This window comes from Echiichthys vipera (genome assembly GCF_963691815.1).
Source record: "Echiichthys vipera genome assembly, chromosome: 1".
NCBI lineage: Eukaryota > Metazoa > Chordata > Actinopteri > Perciformes > Trachinidae > Echiichthys > Echiichthys vipera.
Window position 1 is genome coordinate 39,339,977 of NC_139826.1, and position 18,259 is coordinate 39,358,235.

The 18,259-nt window shown below is 43.9% G+C and overlaps 2 protein-coding genes across 2 annotated transcripts in view; one reads left to right on the forward strand and one right to left on the reverse strand.

Annotated features, from left to right (window-relative positions):
- The window catches only part of LOC310945504 (multiple epidermal growth factor-like domains protein 10), a gene marked incomplete at its 3' end in the record, with an annotated part of 145,325 nt that overhangs the window by 102,932 nt on the left and 24,134 nt on the right, over positions 1 to 18,259 (reverse strand). Inside the window, exon 2 of the mRNA XM_083911617.1 lies at positions 17,804 to 17,896. Within this exon, the coding sequence (XP_083767743.1) occupies positions 17,804 to 17,896 (93 nt within the window). The remainder of the gene's footprint in view (positions 1 to 17,803; positions 17,897 to 18,259) is intronic.
- Positions 3,100 to 4,779, forward strand: LOC310945526 (tripartite motif-containing protein 16-like; the record flags this gene model as incomplete). The annotated part of the gene is made up of 1 exon (XM_083911646.1): positions 3,100 to 4,779. Exon 1 carries the CDS (start codon positions 3,127 to 3,129, stop codon positions 4,777 to 4,779), a length of 1,653 nt encoding a protein of 550 aa, XP_083767772.1. The 5' UTR covers positions 3,100 to 3,126.

Genomic DNA, 18,259 nt, shown 5'->3' on the forward strand with positions numbered 1-18,259 from the left:
CTGATTAGCTTGGGACGGTGCGCTGAACGCATCCAAGGGCGCACTCCCACTGTGCGTCTGTCCCGTGCCCCGTGCTTTAGGGTCCTTGTCCCCCCCTCCAGGCCCGTTTGTACTCACACTACCTGGGCCTCGGAGAATGCTTCTTGCTGCCTATACGTCATCACGCCGTAACACGTCACACGCATTGATGACGTCATGGCAATGCGTGGCTTTGTTTCCAGATCTTTCCGTAGACCTCTGAGTTTTTGTGCGTCTTGTCGACTGTTTTTGAATCTTTTCATCGACCAAATCTGCAGTAAACACTCCACCTCCGCATCACACCAACGTGAACCTTTCACCGCCATTGTTTGAAATGTCCGCGCATGGTCCCTCCTTCTTTTTTCTACGTCCCAACAGGCGCACAGGAAATGACCTCAGAACCACCGTAGGCCTCGTGCTCGTACACGTGCACACGCTCGTGCTCGTACATGTGCAAACGTGCTTTACAAAAGCCCACCTCTCCCAAACGGGACGTGGCCGGCAAGCGTGCCGCAACTAGACGCGGTACGGTTGCACTCACACTGGTCAAAGGAACTTTACCCGTGAAAACCTGTTTGGACACGGTACGGAAGCACCAAAGTGGATCGCAAACATAGAAGAAGCATCAATAAGAAAGAATAAATTGTAGAAAATATAGAAAAATATATTCACAGGGAAATATATAATATATATTTATATATTTCCATGGAATTATAAATGCCAAATATTTTAGTTATTAGTTTGTCACATTCACCCGTTCACACAGACATTCACACTGATGCAGTGGACATCTACAGACCATCTAATCTAACCATTCACACCACATTTACACACCCATGTGCAGCACGGGGAGTAATTCGGGGTTCAGCGTCTTGCCCAAGGACACTTTGACATGTGGACCGGGGGAGCTGGGGATGGAGCCACCAATATCTCGAATGAAGGACGACCCACTCTCGCACTGAGCCACAGCCATAAACTATTAACCGTAAAAATAGAAAGTATATACATATCTGTATTTACAGAAGTAGATCAGGAGGTAGTGTGCAGTTAAAGTGTCCAGCGTTGGTGCAATGCATATGTGAGTTGTAGGTCCATGCATGTCAGTCAGAGTCTTGTCTCAGAGGGGGAGTATCTGTCCCTGTGGCGGGAGGTTTTGGTCCTGATAGACCGCAGCCTTCGGGGGGAGGAGAGAGGGGTCAGCTGTTTTTTTCCCTAGCTTTCTTCAGGGTCCTGCAGGAGTAAAGATCCTGAAGAGAAGGGAGGTTACAGCCTCCTTGAACTGAACTCCAGTGCATTCTGTAATCCACTCGTACGGACGACGTGTCAACATGGACCTGCTGGTAAGGCCCAGACTTGTAAAACAGTCTTTTTTAATAAACTCTGGCTTCACTAACTACATTGTTGGTTTTTCGTTTTATGTGTAGGGACTCTTCTCATGTTGCTGCAGAGGTTTGCTGTTATTTTGATCATGTTAGTGGTTAAAAAATAAGTTTGGATGCGTTCAGCGTACGGCCCCGAGCTAATCACTGTTAGCCCTTTGGGGCTGTCAGTGTCTCTCCAAGATTTCTCTGTTAATAGGTGATCAATGAAAAAAACTCTCTCCATGGATTAATTGTTGTATTTTCATGCTGAAAAAGACTAAGATTAAGTGAATACTGAATGTACTGAATGTACTGAATGTACAGTTATGACTCTTTTGATGAGAGGATAGAGAATGATGTGTGTTTATAGAAGAAGGGATTACATGATTGATGATAGACGATATGAGTAAAGGGAAGATGTTTATCTTTGCTTTAACACAAATTTTGATACGTTTATTTAATGGAAAATGAGTAAATCATAGACATTTAAGTGGATGTCATTCAAATGTGGTTAATGTACCAGTGCTTTAATGCAAACAAAACAACAGGAATATTCTATGATTGCAGTCAAACGGTTAACAGGATTTTTGTAAGGATAAATCTAATCCAAAGCACTTGGAGAATGAGCAGTTATGGTCCCGTTTCACTCATTTCTATCCTGTGTTTCCAGTCAGGATTATCTATCTGTCAGCGGCCGAGCCGGGACCCGCTACACAGGCAACCACAATCACCGGTCATCACCAGGCCCACCGTCAAGGGGCAAACACGTGTACAGTTGCCCTGGGCCCTGCAGGGGTGAGGGCCCAAGAAGATCTTCTCTGTTTTCCTCTCTTCTCTTGTAATACATGCTACAAGTATTTCAAGAAAATAGAAAAAGATGAGGGAAAGCAGAAACCTTTGGTGCCCTGTCACTTTAGGTCAAGAGTTTAACCGTTAATTCACCGGTTTCACCACGCGGAGGAAATAAACCTTGGACCTCTGGGCTCCTGAATGCCCGGGTACTATGACAGAATAATCTTCTCCCGGCACTGAGAAGACACGCGGCGGGCCTGGTCATCACGCACTACTTTTGGTGTGATAGTATTTATATATATATATATAATATATTCATGTATATTATTATATTATTCACTCGAAACTCGAAGCGCTTCAGTTTGATAGGAAACAATTAATCTGCTAAAACACGCTCGGTCTGATCCTAACGTCATTACTTTGAGATACTAACTTGTTATTTTGAAAAAAATATATTTTCTCATCGCTTTGGCATAAATGAAATTGAATTGTTTTGTCATAAATGCTTCAAAGAAGACGATTTAATCATTAAAGAAGAAGTGAAACAATAGAGACCATTGTGAGTCGGCTGTTCCCCAAAGACTGAGCTGCCAACAAGTGTTTTATAACTAAACACCGACGTGTTTTCAGACGTGGAGCGGGTTTGAACCGAGGCTTTGTTGTCAACGAGGAAACAAAGTGGCGCTCCTCTTCCTGGAGTGAACACAGCTTGATAACCCCTCCCTCCTCCTCCTGCTCTGAAACACAGCCAGCTCCACCCTGAACTCCACTTATTTCCTTGTTCCCTCCCCTTCAGATCTACACTTTGAAAATGGGTGGAACCAACATGGTGGTGACGTGCAGGAGCTGACAGGCCCCACTCACTGCACACACACATGTTGTTGAGATCAGAGCTCAGACTAGTTTCACTGCTGAGGAAGAGAAACTCACACAGGCGTTGGCACTGAGAGGTGAAATGGCGCAGAAAGGAGTTCAGCTGGACCGGGAAACCTTCTCTTGTTCCATCTGTCTGGATCTACTGAAGGACCCGGTGACTATTCCCTGTGGACACAGCTACTGCATGAACTGTATTAAAAGCCACTGGGATGAAGAGGAGGGGAAGAAAACACACAGCTGCCCTCAGTGCAGGCACAGCTTCACACCGAGGCCTGCCCTGCTGAAAAACACCATGTTAGCAGTTTTAGTGGAGGAACTGAAGAAGACTGGACTCCAAGCTGCTCCTGATGATCACTGCTATGCTGGACCTGAGGATGTGGGATGTGATTTCTGCACTGGGAGGAAACTGAAGGCCATCAAGTCCTGTCTCTTCTGTCTGGCCTCTTATTGTGAGAAACACCTGCAGCCTCATTTTGACTCAGCCACATTCAAGAAACACAAGCTGGTGGAGCCCTCCAAGAAGCTGCAGGAGAACATCTGCTCTCGTCACGATGAGGTGCTGAAGCTGTTCTGCCGTACCGATCAGCAGTGTATCTGTCTTGTGTGCGTTATGGACGAACACAAAGGCCACGACACAGTCTCAGCTGCAGCAGAAAGGAGCCAGAGGCAGAGAGAGCTGGAGGGGAGTCGACTAAACATCCAGCAGAGGATCCAGGACAGAGAGAAAGATGTGAAGCTGCTTCAGCAGCAGGTGGAGGCCATCAACCGCTCTGCTGATAAAGCAGCGGAGGACAACGAGAAGAGCTTCAGCCAGCTGATCCGTCTCATGGAGAAAAGACGCTCCGATGTGAAGCAGCAGGTCAGATCCCAGCAGGAAACTGAAGTGAGTCGAGTCAAAGAGCTTCAGGAGGAGCTGGAGCAGGAGATCACTGAGCTGAAGAGGAAAGACGCTGCGCTGGAACAACTCTCACACACAGAGGATCACACCCAGTTTCTCCACAGCTACACCTCACTGTCTCCACTCACTGAATCTACATCCAGCTTCAAGATCCGTCCTCTGAGACACTTTGAGGACGTGACGGCGGCTGTGTCAGAAGTCACAGAGAAACTACAGGACGTCCTGAGAGAGAAATGGACAAACGTCTCACTGACTGGGACTGAAGTGGATGTTTTACTGTCAGATCCACGAGCAGAGCCCAAGACCAGAGCTGACTTCTTAAGATACTCACGTGAAATCACACTGGATCCAAACACAGCATTCAAATATCTGTTATTATCTGAGGGGAACAGAAAAGCAACACGGATGAGTGAAGAACAGTCTTATTCTGATCACACAGACAGATTCATTGATTATCCTCAGGTCCTGAGTAGAGAGAGTCTGACTGGACGTTGGTACTGGGAGGTGGAGTGGAGAGGAGAAGTTGATGTAGCAGTCGCATACAAGAATATGAGTAGAGCAGATGGATTTGGATTCAATGACAAATCTTGGATGTTATATTGTGACAACAACAGTTATTATAACTTTTATCACAACAAAGTCCACACTCCCGTCTCAGGTCCTCGGTCCTCCAGAGTCGGAGTGTACCTGGATCACAGTGCAGGTGTTCTGTCCTTCTACAGCGTCTCTGAAACCATGACTCTCCTCCACAGAGTCCAGACCACATTCACTCAGCCTCTCTATGCTGGGCTTTGTCTTTATGGAAACTCTGCTGAGTTGTGTAAAGTCAAATAGTCAGCAGTCATTTAATGGTTAAATCCTCAAACTTATTTCGTCTCCACGTTTGTCGCTGAGAGCTGATTTTTCTTTCCACGTCTAGGCTGCACACAGATCAGCTGTCACTCACACGTTGTGGGCGGGACTTTGACGTCTTGTCATTAAGTTGTGGTGTAAATGTTTGAGTGTCTTTAGGTGGCGCTCCTTCCTGCGTGTGTTTAGCCACGGAGCCTATCACTGCTCATGGGGATGGAAAAGGAAACGTGTGTGTGCTCTAAATGTCTGATGAATATCTGATTCTATGGATGCATTTGTATGTTGTTGTTTCTTTGTTTGTCACACGTACGAATGAGGCTCTGGGATTGATGCTAAAGTGTAATAATCCAGATTATAATGAGGGAGGAAATCCTGATTCTTCTCTGTTCCACAGCTGAGATTCTGCTCAAACATGTTGATTGTGTGGATGAAGTGTTCCTGAAATCATTGAGTCATTTCACTTTACTGATGGGACGTGTGAACAAACTGAAGCTTTATCAAGAAATAAACGTCAACACACTCTTTTCTCCTCTTTGTTGTTTCAATAACATATAATCAGATAATGTTGGAATATAAACAGCTGCAAAAGAAACTAATGAAACATACTGTACAGTAATTATGCTCTTTCATTAGATATTTAATAAATAAATATAGACATCATTTAAAAATATGCCTATGAAATAAATAAATATGACTGCAAAATTAATCTTTAATTAAATAAATAAAATCCTGTTTAATTTCCCCTTTTATTCACTAATTATTTATTTTAAGTATATTATTATTATAATATTATTATTATTATTAATTATATTTTTAAATTATTTATTAATTAATTAATTTTAATAATGTAGTAGCAGATGAAATTAGATGTTATTGTGCTAATTAATAAACATAATTGTTAAAGCTCATTAAACCAGATGTTCATGAATAAAGTGCTGAAATAAAAAATAAAAATATTCAATAAATAATAAATCTTTATTGGCTAATCTGATCAAAATAACACCAAACCTCTGCAGCAGCACAAAATAAGCTAAGATATTCATTTATTAAATTTCCTTTTTAAAGCAGCAAAGTGGACGCAAACATAGAAGAAGCATCAATAAGAAACAATTAATTGTAGAAAATATAGAAAAATATGAACAATATATTCACAGGGAAATCTAAATTATAAGAACAATATATACAGTATCTTTAAATATTACTATTGCACATTGAGATTGAATTCACCTGAGCTAAGTCTTTCACACAGAGGTGAACCCAGCTGGTGAAATGGGCGCCAGTAGCATAATCAGGGTCCCGACACGTAAAACCAAGCACCAACAACGTAGTTAGTGAGAGTTGTTGAGAGGAAAGGGATTTTGTAACTTACATATTCAACTCCTTTCATTTTTGTGTCGACACTCGATAGACATCGTCACAAACAGCAGTACACAGAGTTTTAAAAAATAGATATAAATGAAGAGTTCTTTTCCAAAACGAGATAAAAGCCAAATTTAAAACAAATGAGTTTGCTGTATACAGAACCTTTTCACTGCTTCATCAGTGTTTCTGCCAAATCGCTATATTTCGTATTTAAAATGGTCTCAAGATGCAGTTTCTTTCCAAAATGACACTAAACAACCAAAACCAAACAAATAGTGACTACAAATGACTCAAAATGACCACAAATAAATGCAAATCAACTAAAAATCGACGTAAAAACACAGATAAAAGTGCAAAATAACTCAAAGTGGATGCAAAACTCTCACAAACGTATGCAAAATGACTACAAAGACGTGTAGAATGACCATAAATAGTTGTAAAATGACTACAAAGACGTGTAGAATGACCATAAATAGTTGTAAAATGACTACAAAGACGTGTAGAATGACCATAAATAGTTGTAAAATGACCACAAAGACGTGTAGAATGACCGTAAATAGTTGTAAAATGACTACAAAGACGTGTAGAATGACCGTAAATAGTTGTAAAATGACTACAAAGACGTGTAGAATGACCGTAAATAGTTGTAAAATGACTACAAAGACATGTAGAATGACCATAAATAGTTGTAAAATTACTACAAAGACGTGTAGAATGACCGTAAATAGTTGTAAAAAGACCACAAAGACGTGTAGAATGACCGTAAATAGTTGTAAAATGACTACAAAGACATGTAGAATGACCAGAAATAGTTGTAAAATGACTACAAAGACGTGTAGAATGACCGTAAATAGTTGTAAAAAGACCACAAAGACGTGTAGAATGACCGTAAATAGTTGTAAAATGACTACAAAGACGTGTAGAATGACCAGAAATAGTTGTAAAATGACTACAAAGACGTGTAGAATGACCGTAAATAGTTGTAAAATGACTACAAAGACGTGTAGAATGACCGTAAATAGTTGTAAAATGACTACAAAGACATGTAGAATGACCGTAAATAGTTGTAAAATGACTACAAAGACGTGTAGAATGACCGTAAATAGTTGTAAAATGACTACAAAGACGTGTAGAATGACCGTAAATAGTTGTAAAATGACTACAAAGACATGTAGAATGACCGTAAATAGTTGTAAAATGACTAAAAAGACGTGTAGAATGACCGTAAATAGTTGTAAAATGACTACAAAGACGTGTAGAATGACCGTAAATAGTTGTAAAATGACTACAAAGACGTGTAGAATGGCCGTAAATAGTTTTAAAATGACTACAAAGACGTGTAGAATGACCATAAATAGATGTAAAATGACTACAAAGACATGTAGAATGACCATAAATAGTTGTAAAATGTCTACAAAGACGTGTAGAATGACCGTAAATAGTTGTAAAATGACTACAAAGACGTGTAGAATGACCGTAAATAGTTGTAAAATGACTACAAAGACGTGTAGAATGACCGTAAATAGTTGTAAAATGACTACAAAGACATGTAGAATGACCATAAATAGTTGTAAAATGACTACAATGACATGTAGAATGACCGTAAATAGTTGTAAAATGACTACAAAGTGACCCAAAGTCATTACAAACGACCAAAACCAAACAAATAGCGACTGCAAATGACTCAAAACGACCACAAAGAAAACAGAGCGACTCAAAAAGTTAAAAAGTTAAAAGTTGAGAGAGTCCCTGTTTAAAATGGTCTCAAGATGCAGTTCCTGTCCAAACCGGGACCAGCGCCAAACCTGTTTTTAGCCTAAACGCGATACGTCCTCTCGACCAATCAGAATTCAGTGAGCGTTCTATGGGATCCAACATGACGGCGCTCTGAAGCGGGAGAGTTTTTTGTGTCGTCCGTCCGTTCAACATGTTCAGACTGAGTGAAAGTGAAAAAAACGACTAAAAACAAATGAAAAACACCACGAAAATGTGACAAAATTAGTAAAAACAGATGCAAAATACCACAAAAACTGAAAAAAACAACTAAAAACAGATGAAAAAACACAAAAACGATTAAAAACAGATGAAAATACCACAAAAAAGTGAAAAAATGACTATAAACTGATGAAAACTCTCGACCAATCAGAATCCAGTGAGCGTTCTATGCGATCCAACATGGCGGCGCTCTGAAGCGGGAGAGTTTTTTGTGTCGTCCGTCCGTTCAACATGTTCAGACTGAGCCATAAAACATTTTAACAAGATAAACTGAATATGAACCAAATGTGTGGGTAGAAAATGTAATGCTCCTGAAACTATTAAAATGGATTTATAGCGTTTTGGAAAAGAGCTCCTCAAATAAACATGTTCTGTTAGTTTGAGCTCACAGAACACGGGTTGCTGGTCCACTGCTGGTGTTTTAAAGAGTTAGGGACTAACTCAACTGGAGCAAAGCAAAGCTGCATTATCCCTGAGGGGCAGTTTGTCTCGCAGACAGCTGCTCAACACTCAGAGAAGGGGGTCGAAGCACACCTCCTCTTTCTCCCTCTCTTGCTGAATCCAAGTGTCCGCGGACTTTGAGCCCCCGTGGACTTCTGTGACGTGTGACACGCCCAGTCCGGGGGGTTGAGAGAGTGCTAAACCGCTGACAGACGTTTGTTTCACTGTGGAAATGTTTGGAGCAACATAAGGGATCGTCTTATCAGGGAGAGATGCACACCTCTACCTTATCTCTGTGTGTGTGTGTGTGTGTGTGTGTGTGTGTGTGTGAGAGACGGGTGATGAGCTGATGAGCAGAGAAGAAATTAGCAGGAACGTTTTGATTTGTTAATTTTTTTTTGGGGGGGCGGCAGTAGCTCAGTCCATAGCACCGGAGGGTCGCCAGTTCGAGTCCCTGTGTGGACCATGTATGGAGCGTGGACTGGTGGCTGGAGAGGTGCCAGTTCATCTCCTGGGCACTGCCGAGGTGCTGTTGAACAAGGCACCGAACCCCCAACTGCTCAGGGCGCAGATCCATTGGCAGCCCCCTCGCTCTTACATCTCTCCAATAATTGCATGTATATAGGTCCTGTCTGTGCATGTGTGTGTATTTCAGGCCTGTGTGTATGTGTAACTTCTTCTTCTTCTTCTTCTTCTTCTTAACGTGGGTTTTCTCCGGGTTCTCCGGTTTCCTCCCACAGTCCAAAGACGTGCAGGTGTTCGGTTCATTGATGACTCTAAATCACCCGTAGGTGTGAATGGTTGTCTGTCTCTGTTCGTCTCTATGTGTCCTGTGATAGACTGGCGTCCTGTCCAGGGTGGACCCCGCCTCACGCCTGATGTCAGCTGGGATCGGCTCCAGCCCCCCCCCCCCCCCCCGCGACCCCGACAGGGGCAAGAGACTGAAGATGAATGGATGAATGAATTTGTTCTCAGTGAAAAAAAACCCACACATTTGAGTAAACTAACAACTTTGCCAACTCTTAATTGATAAAAGTGTGAGGCGCAGAAGTAATCACTGTTGATCAAAATGATTCACTCCATAAATTGCTTATGGAGCAGCTTCTCCTCGGCCTGATTCTTTTACGACCCTTTAACATCTTTAAACTGCCTCTCTGCAATGTTCCCTCGCTTCATCTTCTCCTCATGCTCTTTATAATCTTCCTCATCATAATCACCATCTTTACAAGATAATTTTCCTCATAATTCGTCCTTATCTGCTGCTTTTTTCCTTCTAATTTCCTCTACTTTTAAGGCCCCTTCAGTCCCTACGCCTCCTCTCTTGTCTCCGCCGTCTCATCCGGGCCTTCCTCTCGCTCATTCACCCCACTTCAGCCCGAGCTTTTTTCATGTCGCCTGGCAGAGCAACAAAGTTCTTCATCTGGGCTGGAGTTTGGAGAGAGGGAAGGCGGTCAGAGGCTAATGTGGTGAGCTACGGTCAAAGACAACGCAAAGGATCTTCTCTTCTTCTTCTTCAGTCAGAGACGGCTGGAAGTTTGAGTTGTCGATGTGTCTTCTGCTATCTCCGCTCTGCTTTACAAGGGCGCCACTGACGAGTGTTATTGGTTAAAAGCCTTTTTTTCTTCCCTGCACTGTGGCATTATGGTAAATGGACTTGTACTTATATAGCGCCTTTCTAGTCTTCTGACGACTCAAGGCGCTTTCACAGTGTTTGTCACATTCACCCGTTCACACAGACATTCACACTGATGACAGACCATCTAATCTAACCATTCACACCACATTTACACACCCATGTGCAGCACAAGGAGCAATTCGGGGTTCAGTGTCTTTCAAGGACACTTCGACATGTGGACTGGGGTGGGGATCAAACTGCGATCTCTCGAATGGAGGACGGCCCACTCTACCACTGAGCCACGGTCGCTCCATGTCTGGTAATGTCACTCTAATATACTACGAGATGTGTTTTTATCCATACTTTGTGCAGGAAACGGATCATGTCCACTGTCATATTCTGCTAACACGCAGATGGACTGACAGTAAACGGGGGGTTATAAAAAGAATTACCCCCTCAGCTACGCACAGTTTTTAACTTACTGTTTGGGGTTTTTACGGCCCACGAGCAGTGGTGATGAAGTATTCAGATCCTTTGCTGAAGTAGACGTAATAATACTGTGAGAGCCTTTTATGGGTTATATGTGTACTTGTGTATTTCCTGGAGGCCACAGCAGGTGGTGCTCTGCACTGTGGGGTGTAGGTAATCATCAGGTGTGCTGCTGACGGGAAGAGCAAACTGTTTTTTGACCGTCGCCATTGTCGCCATTGTCGCCATTGTCGCCATTGTCGCCATTGTCGCCTTCGTTTATGCGTTGTGGCAAATATTTGAGTCTTTTGTGTTGTTTGTATGCACACTTATGTAAGGACGCTGTGGCAGTTTCCCCTGCCACTGGTAAAACACCACACCATCATTCAGTTCACATACCATATGTTGGCTAGGTTGCGTACTATTGTTAGTTTGGTGGGTGCACACACTGAACTACAGTTAACATCCAATTAAGTTTCCTGTGTTATGTATTTTCATAGTTTTCCAGACACACACACACAAACACATGTATTGTTTTGAGTATTTTATTATTATTTAAGAATAAGTAATCCTGAGTTTAACTTATTGGTGTTTTCTCACCATAGTATTTCCTGGTGCTGGGCAGAGACAAAGGACCCGAGCCTTGTGTCAGGCTGGCTTTTATAGTGCCCGAACCAAACCAAACCTACTGTGGGGTAAAAATTGGTTTGTACAGGCATCTCTGGATCGAGGCCTTTTGTAATGTGGTGATGACTGCCTTTAAGGGTGGTTAGATGTAATGTATGTATATGACAGTGATTTGGGCACTGTCGCCTCACAGCGACGCGGTTCCAGGTTCGCATCCCGGCCTGGGCCCTTCTGTGTGGAGTTTGCATGTTGTCCCCGTGTCTGCGTGGGTTCTCCGGGTTCTCCGGTTTCCTCCCACAGTCCAAAGACGTGCAGGTGTTCGGTTCATTGATGACTCTAAATCACCCGTAGGTGTGAATGGTTGTCTGTCTCTGTTCGTCTCTATGTGTCCTGTGATAGACTGGCGTCCTGTCCAGGGTGGACCCCGCCTCACGCCCGATGTCAGCTGAGATCGGCTCCAGCACCCCCCGCGACCCCGACCCCGGGATAAACGGTTGAAGATGAATGAATGAATGAATGAACTAATTGATGACTTTACTGATTTCAATTAAAGATGGTATGGTCCATGGGAGGGGCTAGGCCTTTAAATTGAGGCGTTTGACACTGCTTAGGGAGTCCGTGAAGGGCTGTGTAGCTGTGTGGACCTTTTGGCTTTCTGGTTGAAGCGCTGCTGTCAAGAGACATTGTGAAAGGACAATAAAACATTTCATTTTCTTCTTCAAGTGGACTCTGTCTTGTGATCTTTTTTGTCAACATTTTAAGGCTAAACCACCCTTTTTCCAGTCAGCATTTCGGCAGACTACCCTCACTCGAGGCCGGAGTGTGACAGACGCGTACTGTCAAGAGCACAAATCTATAAATAAACGTTTATGATTGCAAAAGACGCGTTGGATTCATTGGACCCGGAAGACGACAGACGGGTCGATTACAAGTTCCAGTACAGCCGCCGCTCAGTGGCTTTATGTTTATGTTGTTTCACGTTAAGAACAAGTCTCTACAAAAACCACACTGTGAAAATAAAGACCTCAAAAGTAAAAGTATTAATGTACGATGAGCAGAATGCACCTCAAACATAAAAGTCTGTCTGGTGCAGTAAAATGTTTCCTGGTATATCTGGTGTTTGTGGATGAATCTTCCTGCTGCATTCATGTGTTTGTTTCAGTTTCCTGCTGTAGATGTTTAAGGATGAGCTCATTTTAACTCCTTTATATCCTGTTGGGTAGATTAATCTGCAGCAAAGCATCATATTCTCTAAGATCAGCATGTGTTTGAAGCGTGGCTGTTCTGCCGGTCCGTCCTCTCTCCCTCTTGTATGAGTTTGTCTCCCTCTGTCTGTTGTTCCCTGCATGTGTCTCCCCTTTGTGTTTGGTCGTCCAGGTCCGGTAGGCGTGTCCCCCCAGCTGCAGCCTGTTACGCTGATCACCTGAGGACTATAAGAACCCTGAGCTGACGCTGAAGCTGATGCAGCGCTGGACCGTTGTTATCCTTCCCCTGGTAAACTCTTCGTCGGATTGGCTCCCGTTACTGGTCGTTCCTGTTTTGCGCTCTGTGTTGATTGTTATTGTGTTAATCTTTGTTTTCTTTGTTTCTTCCCGTAGTTTCCCAAGTTCCTGTTTGCCTCGTTCTTGTTTCCTGACCGTCCGTCGTTTCCTCGTCTGTCGTTTCCTCGTTCTTGTTTCCTGACTGTCCGTCGTTTCCTGGTTCCTGTTTCCTGACCGTCCGTCGTTTCCTCGTTCCTGTTTCCTGACCGTCCGTCGTTTCCTGACCGTCCGTCGTTTCCTCGTTCCTGTTTCCTGACCGTCCGTCGTTTCCTGACCGTCCGTCGTTTCCTGAGAGTCCGTTGTTTCCTGTTTCCTGACCGTCCGTCGTTTCCTTGTTCCTGTTTTCTGACCGTCCGCGTTTCCTCGTTCCTGTTTCCTGACAGTCCGTCGTTTCCTGGTTCCTGTTTCCTGACATCCGTCGTTTCCTCGTTCCTGTTTCCTGACAGTCCGTCGTTTCCTGGTTTCTGTTTCCTGACAGTCCGTCGTTTCCTGGTTCCTGTTTCCTGACAGTCCGCTGTTTCCTGGTTCCTGTTTCCTGACCATCTGTCGTTTCCTGGTTCCTGTTTCCTGACCGTCCGTCGTTTCCTGTTTCCTGGTTCCTGACCATCCGTCATTTCCTGTTTCCTGGCCGTCCGTCGTTTCCTCATTCCTGTTTCCTGACCGTCCGTTATTTCCTGTTTCCTGTTTCCTGACCATCCGTCATTTCCTGTTTCCTGGCCGTCCGTCGTTTCCTCGTTCATGTTTCCTGACCGTCCGTCGTTTCCTGTTTCCTGTTTCCTGACGTCCGTTATTTCCTGTTTCCTGTTTCCTGGCCGTCCGTCGTTTCCTCGTTCCTGTTTCCACGTTCCTGTTTCCTGACCGTCCGTCGTTTCCTCGTTCCTGTTTCCCTCGACCGTATCGTCTTCAGTGTTTCTGTTCCCGTTTCTGTCGTGTTATTAAATATTTGTTTGTACTTTTACCCCGTGTCCGTGTCTGCGTTTGGTTCCTGTCTCCCGGTGTTATTTCCCTGCACCGTTCATGACAGAGTGAAAAGTGTTTTTTCCTTTGTGACGATGCATTTTCCAGCTGATCCAAGAGGCTTTTTAAAGACCTCATTTAGATAAAAAAGCACATAAATGACCACTTCATCCTTCAGTTGATCACAAACATTCAACATCAAAGAGGAAAAATGCCCCGAGGAATCTCAGAATGCATCCAGAAAACATGATCAAGGGGCAAAAACCGCCCCAAAACAAGTATAACAACCAGTTTAGGACAATACCCCAAACATCATATGTCCAGCCAGTATTTAATGGTGCATTTCTGCCTCTAACACACACAAACACACAGCGCGGAGTGTGTGTTTTATTTACTGGCGGTGTTGGCACAGGGCGGTGATTACACGCAGCACCGGTCACTTTATAAAAGACTCTCAGGAACACTGTTGCACTTCCATCAGCGCCTTTTACATTTATTATATTTAGTCATTAGCATTTATGTCCTTTATAAAAGGCACATTTTCAGTTTGTGTAGTTTTCTATACCCTTTGGTTTTGCCTCAGTTTTGTACTATTTAGAATTTATTTAATGTACATATTACTTATATTTTTCTTTACTTATTGCACCGTGGGTCGGAGAGAAACCTATTTTTGATTCCTCGGTATGTCTGCTTTTTACCGTTTACCTCATTATTATTATTATTATTATTCTCTTCTTTAATACTTGTTCTTTGCACACTTCTTCATCTTGATTGTCACTTGTCATTAATCCTCAGCAACTTACGCCTATTAATTCACCTTTTGTTGTATTTTAACGCACCTGTTTTTATTGTATGTTATTGTATTGAACGGTTATGACGATTTAATGAAATCATCTATCTATCTTGGTTAGCACTGTCCCCTCACAGCGAGAGGGTTCCTGGTTTGAATCCCAGCTGGGCCCCTTCTGTGTGGAGTTTGCATGTTGTCCCCGTGTCTGCGTGGGTTTTCTCCGGGTTCTCCGGTTTCCTCCCACAGTCCAAAGACGTGCAGGTGTTGGGTTCAGTGATGACTCTAAATCACCCGTAGGTGTGAATGGTTGTCTGTCTCTGTTCGTCTCTATGTGTCCTGTGATAGACTGGCGTCCTGTCCAGGGTGGACCCCGCCAGGGACAAGCGGTTGAAGATGAATGAATCATCTATCTATCTTTCCATCTCGTTTACTCTAACCGTCTGTTCACTCTGACCTAACACCCTTTCAAAATAAGGTTTCCGGGTCCAAACGCTCCGTTGAAACAAAACAGACACAACGGAACAATTAAATCACCTCTTCGGTCGTTTGGACGTTTTTTTCATCGATACGAAAGAGTTAAAATGACGAATATGTTGTTTTTTAAAAACTCAGATCTGTTCAAACAACGGGGGACACGGCGCTGTGGTGCAGAAATACGAGGCTTGGACCAGGAAATCATATTTTGAAAGGGTGTTACGTCACGACATTAGAGCTGGAAAGACTAGTTTCATGTAAAAAACAGCAACTTTATGAACTAAATACTATTTTTTAAGACTTTTTAAGACAATGAGGAAAAGAGTTGTCCTCCAAATATTGCTTTAATATCCAACGCTGACGTCTTTTTTTACTGGATAGGACGAAAAACTGTCATGTGTGCGTTGAAAAACCTCTGAGATGGAGTTTAAAGTATAAAGCAGCAGAAAATGGAAATACTCAAGTAAAGTACAAATACTTAATTGAAGTTGTTTTAACGTTTTAACATGACGCTGAACATTATAACCGTCATGAAGGAGGAGGCATGTTTGTTTTTGTTTGGCTTGGTTGTCTCTTATTATTATTAAGAATCCACTGTTTTTACAAACCTCATCAATAAATCACAGCTGGACGCCATCTTTACTGAGACGCTGCCTCCCTTCAGATCAGTTTGTACCATTTTTCACTGGAGCAGAGCCTCCGATCAGGATCCTGAGTCCCTTCTGCCTTTAAATGCATTCATTCATCCTGAGCTGCAGTTAATTACTGTAGAAAACAAAAATATTAATGTAAAAACTTTCAATCTGTTACTGACCGTAGGAGTCATTTCCTCTGGCCAATCAGGGACGAGCGTGCGTGATATAAAACAGTCTGTGTTATCCTCCCGGGAGGAACGACTCCTGTCTCACTGTGCGCGATCTTTACTACAAATGACATCCTCCCACAGGTAACGAGCAAATGACGAATGTTACTGTCGGGGTGCGAGGAGGCTGCGTCTTCACGCTGCGGGACACTCGCGAAGAAGATGCTTTTTAATTTGTTTTTCTTCATATGCACCTTTTTATACAGCTGCAGAGTTTTTACTCAAATAAGGGAATGGGGAGGAGATGACGAACAGATGGAAACAAGAACAAAGAAAGAAAGGAAGTTAAATTAAGCCAGACTACCAGAGTGAAGCCGACAGATTGAGTTGATGGAGGTACTTCACCCTCAGTCTAAGTGCTGGTACATTTACCTAACCCCTCTCCTGGCCTCTGTCCCCCGGCCTCCAGGCAGCAACACAAGCAGTAAACAATAGGTAAGGCTGGAGCACACCACCAACAAAGTGAGACTAAGGGCGCCCTCCCACTGTGCGTCCGCCCCGTGCCCCGTGCTTAAGGGTCCTTGTCCCCCCCCCCAGGCCCGTTTGTACTCACATTACCTGGGCCTCGGAGAATGCTTCTTGCTGCCTATACGTCATCACGCCGTAACACGTCACACGCATTGATGACGTCATGGCGATGCGTGGCTTTGTTTCCAGATCTTTCCGTAGACCTCGGAGTTTTTGTGCGTCTTGTCGACTGTTTTTGAATCTTTTCATCGACCAAATCTGCAGTAAACACTCCACCTCCGCATCACACCAACGTGAACCTTTCACCGCCATTGTTTGAAATGTCCGTGCATGGTCCCTCCTTCTTTTTTCTACGTCCCAACAGGCGCACAGGAAATGACCTCAGAACCGCCGTAGGCCTCGTGCTCGTGCTCGTACACGTGCGCGCGCTCGTGCTCGTACACGTGCAAACGTGCTTTACAAAAGTCCACCTCTCCCAAACGGGCCGTAGACGGCAAGTGTACCGCTCCTAGGCGCGGTAGGGTTGCACTCACACTGTTCAACGAACTAGGCTTTACCCGTAAAACCTGTTTTGGCCCAGTACGGAAGGACAGTGTGAGTGCACCCTATAGGAGCTGTCAATAGCTCCCAAAATCCCTCCGACAGCCCACACACACACACATACACACACACACACACACACAGTGCGTTTACATTAGACGGAGTAACTCTTCCTCCGTTACAGTAGGTGGCGCTCCTCCAACATCCAGCTGGTCTGAATGCGCCTTTTTCTCCCTGTTCACCTTTGTCAAAATCACAACAACTTGGAAAGCGTGGGGGAAAATGGCCGACTTTTGGACAGAATTACGACACAAATGGGTCTTCTTGGTAGTGATGTCAGTTGCCATGGTGAAGTCCTCTGTTTGCTTACTGGTTCATGCTGATACACCTAAAAAATGCCAATAATTGGCCGGCCGATGTATCGGCCCATCACTAATAAATATGGAGGACGCATCTCCGCTTCCTCACACTGCACAAAGGTGAAGCCTTTTTCTTTTCCCGGATACGCGCCCCGCCATGTCGTTCTTTTGGAGCCAGAGTCTACGCAGTAGTGACGGGCTTACACCCGGTCGACCAATCGTGAGTCACTAACAGCTGTCAGTCATGATGTTTCCCCCCGTTTTTATAGCATCAAGTAGCTAAACAGAAGCACTTAAAATGACAGGAACCTTTGACTTTTTTAGTTTGGCTCATGTACCATGCACTAACGTCGAGGAGGCGGGGTTTACCCGCACTGCAGCCGGCCACCAGGGGGCGACACAGATGTCTGAGCAGTCTATCGTTCAGACAGACAGTGTGATAAAACCATCAGTTTCACCCAAAAATACAGAAAAGAACCCTTTAAATTCAAAGTGATGTGTACTCACCACTGGAGCAGTCCAGTCCTCCCCAGCCCGGCTCACACTGGCAGGTATCAGGAGAAACACAGCGTCCGTGGGCACACTCTTCAGTACACAACGCTGAGGAGGAAACACAAAGACTCATATCAAACCCAGGCTCTGACCGCCATTACAAAGTCCCTGTTGGTCTCAGTTTGCATCCACAGCAGCAGAAACTCTTATTGTGAAACTTTACAGAAATCTTGCACAATTCACACAAACTCTCTTATGCGCCTCACCGTTCTCAAGTGGCAGCGAGTTCCTTATGGACTTTTTTGCTCCCGGTTTCGTCTCTCAGGCAACATTCAATATATCCTAAGTTTGTGGAAGAGGTCACACACAGTACTGCAATAAAAGCTGCAGGATCTGTATTTATATTTATTTATATCAGTCAGGCATGTGACAGTAAAGCACAGGACGGCTGCAACTAACAGTTGGTTTCAT